The 10,633-nt window shown below is 34.7% G+C and overlaps 1 protein-coding gene and 1 long non-coding RNA gene across 2 annotated transcripts; one reads left to right on the forward strand and one right to left on the reverse strand.

Moving 5' to 3' along the window:
* Positions 1-2,276: 2,276 nt before the first annotated feature.
* LOC121255850 lies at positions 2,277-2,695 on the reverse strand. The gene is made up of 3 exons (XR_005938864.1): positions 2,628-2,695; positions 2,388-2,465; positions 2,277-2,300 (listed from the first exon to the last, which is right to left on the reverse strand). It is a non-coding gene; the product is annotated as an uncharacterized LOC121255850 (long non-coding RNA).
* Positions 2,696-5,229: 2,534 nt separating this feature from the next.
* LOC121255846 (wall-associated receptor kinase 2-like) lies at positions 5,230-10,386 on the forward strand. The gene is made up of 3 exons (XM_041156380.1): positions 5,230-6,257; positions 6,578-6,763; positions 9,016-10,386. Exons 1-3 carry the CDS (start codon positions 5,384-5,386, stop codon positions 10,233-10,235), a joined length of 2,280 nt encoding a protein of 759 aa, XP_041012314.1. The 5' UTR covers positions 5,230-5,383; the 3' UTR covers positions 10,236-10,386.
* Positions 10,387-10,633: the final 247 nt, after the last annotated feature.

Consider the following 10,633-nt stretch of genomic DNA (forward strand, 5'->3'; position numbering starts at 1 on the left):
AATTATTATTTCAATATATCTAAATATTACCTGTATATATAATTTCTGAAGCATTTCTAATTTCTATTCTAATATTATTGGATTGCCTCCTAATTTATTTGTCTTCTTTGATTTTTTCCCCTCCGCGTGCGTGACTTCTCTCTTCTCCGCGTGCCTCCTCTGCTCCGCGTGGCTTCTCTTCAGGTATCGATTTTCTTCTCTCTTCCACCTAAAAGCTTCCATTTTTCGTTTAACCCCCATTTTTTGGTCCAAGCCCTAATCTTCTTCGCGTGCCTTCGTTGCAGCTCTTCCCCGTGAACACAGCTGCATCCACTGGTATCTCTCTCTCTCTCTCTCTCTCTCTCTATAGCAGATAATCATGCAGTTGATTAAGTTTTTGTTGTGGATATATTTTGATTTAAGAGTTTTCAAAAGTTAGGTTTTGAATTTAGGTAATTCGTGGAATTTTTCGTCGAAAAATAGTCTCTGAATCAAGTAATCTGTCCTTCTTAACCAGGCAAAGTTCTTTGCTGCTACTCAAATTGGATTTTTACGGATTAGCTTGTGAGATAGAACTTTGCCCTGTTGCTGCGAAAATGGGAAGAAATTTTTTAGTTTCAGTGTCTTTTTGTTTTGGCTTTAATAGTTGGGAGGTCACTAGATGTATGCTAATTGATTGGCTTCGGATTGAATGGCTATAATAATTTTTAACACCCTTTAATTTTTAATTTGCACTGAAAATATCCTTGGTTCAAGTAGAGTGAGTTTACATTTCTTTGGATATTGGTTTACGGGCTTGGGCATTCTCACCATTATGTTTTCTTGTTTAAATTTTGAATATTGTTGTAGGGAAAGTTAAGGTTTGTGGAAAAGATCCAAGGTATAAAGTCTTGAGTTGGTTGGGGAAAGTGAGAATTCGGACTTAATCAAGTTACTTCTTTTTTTGGTTTGCGCTGAAACCAAATCAGTTGAAGTGAGTGTGGTGGGATTTGATATTGGAAATGAGAACTGTGTTATTGTCGTGGTGAATCAAAGGGGTGTTGATGTTTTGTTGAATGATGAATCGAAACGTGAAACCCTGGCTGTGGTATGTTGTGGGGATAAGCAACGGTTTATGGGATCTGCTGGTGCTGCTTCTGCAATGATGAACCTGAAATCCACAATATCTCAGGTCAAAAGATTAATTGGCAGGAAATTCTCAGATGTGGATGTGTAGAACGAGCTAAAAAAGCTGCCTTTTGAAACTTCTAAAGGTCTGGATGGGGCATTTCGATTCACTTAACGTACCAGGGTGAGAGCCATACCTGTACGCCAGTGCAGATTCTGGCAATGCTCTTTGCTCATTTGAAAGAGATAATAGAGAAACGTTTGGAAATGCCCATTTTAGATTGTGTAATCAGGATCTCATCATACTTTACGGACTTGCAAAGATGTTCATATTTGAATGTTGCGACAATTGCTGGGTTAAAGCCTTTGAGATTGATGCATGACTGTACTGCTATTGCACTTAGTTTTGGAATTTATAAAACAGATTTCCCCAGCTCTGGACCAACTTACGTTGCATTTGTTGACATTGGTCATTGTGACACCCAGGTCTCTATTACATTATTTGAGGCTGGACATATGAGGATATTTTCACATACTTTTGACATAAGCTTGGGAGGGTGAGACTTTGAAGAAGTTTTGTTTACTTATTTTGCTTCAAAATTTAAAAAGCAGTATGGTATTGATGTGTACTCTAATATCAAGGCATGTATCAGGCTGAGGGTAGCATGTGAATAACTTATAAGCAACTATGGTTTTCCTTAACCAAAGACAGGATCACTTGCATCCATTGTAAAATTCTGGAAAAAACATTGTTGTCCATTAGGCCCACAGGTCAGTCATTTACTAGCAATAAAGTTGTTGATCATCGAATTGGAAATAATATGATTTCCAAAGTACTAAAATCTGTTATAGAATGATCATGGCAGATTGCATGGCAAAAAGAGACTATCCACAAATGTTTTTAAAATTCCTGCACTCAGTAGCAACAAACTTCCCTTGCAACACATTCCAAGTAAAAGAATATAAAAAAGAGCTAAAAATATCAACATGTTTTTAACAACTTCCCATCCATGCAAAAAGAAGTATTTAACATCAATAGTCCCAAAAAGAATATATTTACATCTGACAATATATCAACATGTTTTTAACAACTTCCCATCCATCCTAAAATAATACATCCATCCAACCAACTTCTCCAAGTACATCGACTATAGCCACAGTTGTGTCCAAGACAAGCTATCCGGCTGGGTTCCATCCATCACCCCAAGTTGCATCTGTGAATATAATATAATAGTTAAAAACTCATCCACATGTAACAAAGTCAAATAGAGAGAGTGACGAAGTGGAACAAAAACCATTACACTTTCTTGTGTCTTGATCTCTGCCATGCCAATCTGGATTCCACTAAAGTCCAATACTTCGGTAGTGTTTTGGGGCGGCTAACAACAGATAAAAAAATGGCATATTATATATATAGTTGAGAAATCTTACAAGAAAATCTGCTCACTTCTTAAGCATTATAGTTGATTTAAAAGCGATCCTATGAATAAAAAGAACAAAACACAATATAATTTAAAAGCACTAATTAAGAGGTATGTAACCTGAACGGAAACACTCTCTTGAGTCCCAAATAAATTCTTGCACATGCCAACTGAGGCATATTGCAGATAACTAGAAGGAAGAGGCACAAGCTAAATAATCATGCAGCTGACTGAAATATGCCAAGACATTTTAGAAACTTTAAGTCATTATCTACATACTAAGCTCCAACTCAGTGTCCATGGAATGGTTAGTAGAAAAGAAAAAAAATAAATGGATGAAGAGGGACTAATTTTAAAAGCAAGACTGCATAATATACAATTGAAAAATGCTCTTCGTCATCCTAATCTGTCATCCCAATTACACTTGGAAAATTTAAATTTGTAGAAAAATAATCTGTATCTTATAGAACCCTAAAAGTACTAGAATTTATTAAAAAAGAAAAAGAAAAGAGTAGAAATAAAATATTAAATCCCACCACGACAAAACTTTACATGAAAAAATTTCCATTGAGTTGACTTCATGTTTCAGAGCATTTAGCTGGAGATTTATTGAATTTAAAAAGCCATCAACATTACTAACAACCAAGCCCATTTACCATCACATAAGCAAGCTGGACTATTCATTTTTTTGAATGTGTTGTTGGCCTAAAGAGGTACAAGACTCCAAGGAACATTGGATTCAGAAGATCATATTGGAAATGCATTGATCAGTAGGTTAGCTACTCTTGTCAAAGGGAATAATGCCATAAGAAGCACGATTTGAGCAAAAGGGATTTTTACAACAGACATTCTTTTGACTCTCTGCCAGGGACATAAGCAATCCCTTCCTGTTCAAGAAAAATATTTGGTACAATAGTAAAGTTCTTTCTAGCATACAAGAATCAATAGGAACCAAACTCAGGAAGGGTCTAGTCTAACCCCAACCCAACAAATGGTTTGCCTTGGACATTAAGTTGTCTGAACAAAAGTATATAAATCTACTGCAGATTAGCTGTAACCATTTTCTGGCACCAAAAGTGCCGCTTCTCTCATTTTACACAATTGAAGCTCTTTCACGCAACTAGATGGTGTGCTTTACTTTAAACAAAAGAGCCGATGATCTCTCACAAAAGCATATCTAGTACTCCGTTTATTAATTACAATTTAAAGGCCCAAGATCCACAGAAAACAAAGCTACTTGGGAATTTAAGATGTTGATACTCCAGATTAATAACTGACAGGAAGACCTACTATTTAATCCTCTGTACAATTTCTTTTTTTTTTTTTTTTTTTAAGATCCTCTCAACCAGATTTTCAACCGTGATCACAGACCAATTTTATGACGGATTTGCCAAAACGAATATATGTTGAGCATTGAAGAAAATACTAACTAAATTGAAACCACAATGATTATTGTGGCACCTGTATATCTGGCACTGCCAAGAAAAGCTTTTTGCAAATCAATTTTTTAAGTTGAAGGTTTCAGAGATGCATTGAAGGATTATCCACTCACGGGATGGGGGTGCTTCATTGGAGCAACCACCAACAAATTGTATGAACCAAACCAGTTTGGCAAGAATAGATTATTTCAGATGCATAGATGGCAGCATTCGATTTAAAAAAGAATGCTCTTTTGCGTGAGCACAGAGATGAAATCATAATATTCACGTACCTTTTTTTTACAGGGGATGGAGTACCTGAGACCGTCAACACAAAGGAGTCTATCGCTGTCGCGCGCAGAGGAGACCCCCGCCATCCTGTCGTCGTCGTGCGCAAAGGAAATTTGGGGGAGATGCCTGCGTTGAGGAAGAAATTTGGGGGAGATAATGTGTTGAGGATCAAGAGATTTGGGAGATCTAAATGCGGGCTGCCTTTTTTTCCCTCCGTTCTTCCTATTCTCTACGTTTTCTTTCTTTTTACTCTTTTTTTTTTTTTTAATTTCTGACAAAATTCTGTACGTAGGCTATTGGTATGCAATCGATACGCACCATCGCTTGCGCCCAGAAGGACTAATAGGGTATATATTGAACGTTTGTTGAGTAGCTTTTCATTGTTTAGCTTTTTTTTGTTGCTGAAAATCTGTGGATCTCTGGAAATTTTGGTTAGAGTTGTGTTCATTAGATTCATGTGACAGATAAATAGTTTATTATAAGCTTGAACACTTTTGGTATTTCTTAATCGTGATCATGGTGATCATCAGCAGGACCACTAAATACTAGTCTGGGATCGATGCAGTACTCATGTTTTTCTTTACTTTTTTCTTTTTTCTTTTTTCTTTTTTCTTTTTTAATGTAGAGATAAGGAAATGTTTTAATCTATAACAAAGTTATGGTGTGCGGAATCGAGAACATACAGTACTAATTAATTAATTATATAGTGAATTGCCACTACGTATTTAAAATTTAATAGGGGTCTTAGCTAGACCTAAAGGAAATTATATACATATATATATATATATATATATATATATATATATATATATATATATATATATATATATATATATATATATGGTTCTCAGAAGAATGAGAGAGGAAGGTGACTGCCTCTGCTTGGCTTTGACTACATCGAGATTTTCACAATTAGTAATTAGTCTAGTTCCTTGGGGGCCTTAGTATTTCCGCTCTTGCTTCCACGTCATCTAACATAAAATAATATTAATTCAAATTCTAAAATTTTTTCCATAACTCTAAATATTAACATATATATGGTCCACTCTTTATGGATTTTTCCTTTATGCCTCCATCCTAGCTTATAAAAAGACCAGCATCTATGTGAAGTCTTGCAAGAGACCCAAACAAAAACTTTGAGAAGCGAAGATTTTCTTGAAAAAAACAATGGGTTTGCGTAGGATGTGCTTGGAATTAGTGATATGTGTTGCTGTGATATTGTCGGAAATGGATGCTGCAGCCGTAGAATTTCCAATAGCCCTGAGCCCTCACTGTCAGGACCGGTGTGGAAATGTTCGAGTTCCATATCCATTTGGTACAACTAAAAATTGCTCCCTAAATGATGATTTTCTCATGAGATGTGACGATTCGTCTGGCCATCCTCCTGAACTAATAGCCGGTATAAATTTGACTGTCACAAATATTTCCATGGACGGCGAGCTTGACATCTTGATGTATATAGCCAAAGAGTGTTACAAGAATGGTGAGCTTCAGTATAGCAACGATCCCTGGCTCAACTACCCAGCTTTCACAGTTTCCAACACCAAAAACAAGTTCTTCACCATCGGCTGTGACACTTACGCCTACCTGAATGCTTTCCGAAACAATTACCCGTTCTCCATAGGCTGCATGTCTATATGTCGAAGTCCTCAAAATGTCGAAAATGGATCTTGCACTGGGATTGGGTGTTGCCAGGTTGAAATCCCAAAGGGACTGAAGAACTTTACTTTGGATGCTCGTAGCTATCACAATCACAAAAATGTCTCTGAATTCAATCCATGCAGCTTTGCTTTTGTGACTAGAGAAGAAAAGTTCAAATTCTCCTCTGATTATCTTATAAGCCTGCGAGAGAAAGAGACCTATCCAATGGTTCTTGACTGGGCAATCGGTGATGAAAAGTGTGAAACTGCTCAAAACAAGCCAGATTCCGTATGTGGAGGGAACAGCTCATGTGATAATCCCCCAAACGGGGTCGCTGGGTATCGTTGCAAGTGCAAAGAAGGTTATGACGGAAACCCATACCTCCCTCATGGTTGCCAAGGTACGTATGTATGAGTTGCACATGCATCGAACAAAAGCTTCTGCAAAATCTGAAGGAATACTAAACAAATTTTATATAGAATGAAACTTTTGTTCAGATTTGAGTTTCAAATAATTATATGCATGGTGATCTTGGTTTTGATTATGCTATATATCATGTATAAGTATATGCTTTCTTCAGTTTCCTAATTATAAAGAAATGTATAAAAAATTATATAGGTAATTACAGATATATTGAAATAATATAGCACCTCAAGTCAGTTATTTATTTATTTTTTTTTCAAATTTGTTGGGCATGAATTCATACTGCGTGTGTTTCAGATATTAATGAGTGCCAACTTCGGAAACCAGCTTGCAATGCTACTGCGAAATGCACCAACATTGAAGGGAGTTTCACATGTACTTGTCCCGACGGATACGAAGGCGATGGAAAGATAGACGGAACAGGTTGCAGTCGGCCTAAAGCCAGCGGCAGCCATGCCAAGATTATCATTATTGCACTAATTGGTACGTATCTAGCTAATTATAATTGTAATATAATATTTTTCTTCTTTTGCTTGGTAATTTGTTCACTCAAATGGGTGAATTCACTGAATTGATTTAAATGGAGGGAAATGCTTAGTCTATATATAAAGAAATGATCTTACAAATTGATCATATGGTACATTATTAGATCTGTTTACAAACTAATTACTTTTGTAAGATATATTAATTAGAAACCTAACTCTTATCTTGAATTAATCTTTCATATATCAATTCCTAGGGTATGTATTCAATCTATACAGTGCTTAACTTTTATTTGGTTGGAGATTTTTCATGTTCGCACTTTTTTGTTTCGATATATTATCCAATATTACTTATCATCTAATTAGTATTTATCATATATTTCATGATATATAAAAGTGATTAATATATCTATGGTTGATATCATGATAAAATCTCAACTGATTAAATTAAAAGCCATATTAAATGTTAATAGTTTGAAGTCAATGAATTTAAAATTCCAATAAAAATAATATTAAATGTAAAGTAGGTAGACATGTGTATATATATATATATATATATATATATATATATATTTCAGAAATGCTAAATCTCCCGAAGTTTGGTCCCGAAAGTATATTTCGAAGCATTTTTTTTCTTATTTAGTATTTAAGGAATTATTTTTTAATTATAATATTATGAATATTTTATTTATTTTAAAAATATTTATGATGATTTAAAAAATACATAAAAAAAAAAAAATGAAATGCACTTCGGGACATTTCTTCAGAACACTTTTTTGGTGGCTGTAATGACACTTTGTCAAGACAGCCTCTCTATGTACATATATATAGGTAAACTATATATGTACTGGCGATGCGATGAATATGCAATATTGGGTAGAAATGCATACCTATGTAAATTTGAGGGAGAAAAACTTTGAAAGAAAGAGTGGTAAACTTTAATGTTTTTTTTTTTTTTATTGTTTTATTAATTCAATATCATTTTTAAACTTCAATCATAGCTTCTTCGTCTTTGGTCTTCTGGGTCGACAATGATTGTACCTACCACCAACCACTTTTGGGATATAATCGCCCATTGGCCTGCTTGGGCAACATGAGCTGGAAGGGCCCTACTATTCTACGCTCATTTCGAGACATGAACAGAGAGATCCGTGATTTTTCAAAAGGAATGGCTCATCTCTCACTCTTTGCAATACTTTTGCTGGCACAGTGCTCTGTGGGCCTTCCCTGTTTCATGCATGCATCATTAAGCTAGGAGTGGCACTACAGCCACAAAAAATTGTCTCGAAGGATGTTTCGAACAGTGTATATATATATATATATTTTTTTTTATATATTTTTAATCATCATAAATATTTTTTAAAAAAATAAAAAATTTACGATATCATTAAAAATAAAAAATTATTCCAAGAGAAATGTTGGATACCCATTTTCGGGCTGCCAATCATTTCTCTTAAGGTAGGGCAAGATTATGTTCACCCTGCTTTCAGCCTTTGTCGTGAATACCTCTATTATTTTCCATTCAATATATATATTTTTATTTGTGGCAATGATAATCTCGTGCAAGTTATATATATCATCGTCCTGTTAGGAAGAAGGACGACCTTTAGCTGTGGTGTATATTTATATATATTTATCGAAGGAAATGATTCATGCAATTTAATTTAGGATTTATAAGTTTTGTGCATTTATTTTTTTAAAAATAGATAAAATATGGTATCCACATGAAAAAAACTCATTTTTTTTTTATAAAAAAACAATGATTTGTATAATCTTAGGTGAATAGGCCTCCCGTACTCTCTTTAAAAAAAGTCAACAAATCATGAACCCATATGAAAAAAATAATTTTTTTAACAGAGTTTCACTTTTTTAAAAAGGAGTACGTGAGATTTACACACTATAAAACTATATTTAATATTAATCTTTTAATAGTGAGCTTCATTCTTTTTAAAAATAGTACGTATGGCATTCACATCCTCATACTGCAACTAGCATTACTTATTTATATAATATGCTCTCTAAACTAATTGGCATGCATAAATTTCTATGTGTGTCTGTGAGTATCTGTATATAATGCTTATGTGATAGACACAAACTATGCTTTAACTGAATTCTTGAATGAGCTAGTATTCATATAATACATATATATGTTACTTGCTTATTGATTCACAAATTTCTCAAACCGTTTGTGAAAACAAAAATAGCATGTTAACTAGAAAACTTCGATCACAATGCATGTTTGAACATGTGCAGCTATCAGCATTGGCCTCATAGTATTGTTTGTGGGAGGTTCTTCACTATATTGCGGATTAAAAAGAAGAAAACTCTTCAAGCTGAAAGAGAAATTCTTTCAACAAAATGGCGGCTTGTTTCTACAACAAAAACTCTCAAATGATAGAACTTCCATGCAGACAGTCAAAGTCTTTAGAGCAGAAGAACTTGAAAAAGCTACAAACAATTATGATGAGAGTAGAGTCCTTGGCCAAGGAAGCTATGGAACTGTCTATAGAGAAGTCTTACCAGATAATAAACTGGTCGCCATTAAGAAATCAAAATTTTGTGATCAGAGCCAAATTGAACAATTTATTAATGAGGTGATTGTGCTTACCCAAATTAACCATAGAAATGTGGTTAAACTATTAGGTTGTTGTCTAGAAACAGAAGTGCCATTACTAGTTTATGAATTCATCACGAATGGGACTCTTTCGAAACACATTCATGATAAAGTCCTATCATCCTCACTTTCATGGGAAAAGCGTTTGAAGATAGCAACAGATACTGCAGGAGCACTTGCATACATGCATTTCTCGGCTTCCATACCAATTATACATAGGGATGTGAAACCTGCCAATATACTTTTAGATGATAATTATTCAGCAAAGGTTTCCGACTTTGGAACTTCAAGATTGGTCCCACTTGATCAAACACAATTAACTACTTTGGTACAAGGAACTTTGGGGTACTTAGACCCAGAATACTTTCATAGTAGTCAACTTACAGAAAAAAGTGATGTCTACAGCTTTGGTGTTGTTGTGGCTGAGTTATTGACGGGTAAGAAAGCACTTTCTTTTGATGGACCTGAAAGTGATAGAAATCTAGCTATGTACTTTAGTTCTGCGGTAAAAGAGGATCGCTTACATCAAATTCTTGAGGTCCATCTTGTAAGTGATGGTAATATTTATGAGATAGATGAAGTTGCCAATCTTGCAAAACGGTGCTTAAGTGTTAGAGGGGAAGATAGGCCTACAATGAAGGAAGTGGCAATGGAGCTAGACAGGTTGAGAAATATGGAAAAGCATCAATTGGGAAAAGCTAATCTCTGTACAGAAGAGACTGACTATTGTGTCACAACACCTGCAGTACACTGTTTCAGCATTGGTGTCGATGATGGATGTTCTTCTACTAGTACAACTGTTGGATATGAGGTCAGCATGAGAACTCAAGTCTTGAAACCATTGGATGATGGCAGATGATCGTGAGTTAGTCCTAGTCAATATATATATTTTCATGTGTTATATCTCAATCTTCATGCTGCCTTCCTTTTCTTTTCTGTCACTAGGCTTCAATATTTCTATTAGATGTTCCATGGAAATGTTTAAAATGATGTCATGATGTTATCTTTCATTTTAGTTTTTGTCAGATATTTGTATATATAGATAACCAAGTCCTTTACATTATGTTATTTTATCACATATTATAACTAGGTAGTTTTCTTACCAACCCAATGTATAGCTTGTCGATTCTTCTTTTTTCAGTACATTTTATTGTCCTGGCCAGGCTTGCCCCATAAATTAGGTCCATTTTCCTCCTAATTAATTACCTAGCTACTTTCTTCTAACCTGGCATCCATGCACCATGCTGGTTAAGTTAA

This window comes from Juglans microcarpa x Juglans regia, chromosome 3D (genome assembly GCF_004785595.1).
Source record: "Juglans microcarpa x Juglans regia isolate MS1-56 chromosome 3D, Jm3101_v1.0, whole genome shotgun sequence".
Classification (NCBI taxonomy): Eukaryota; Viridiplantae; Streptophyta; class Magnoliopsida; order Fagales; family Juglandaceae; genus Juglans; species Juglans microcarpa x Juglans regia.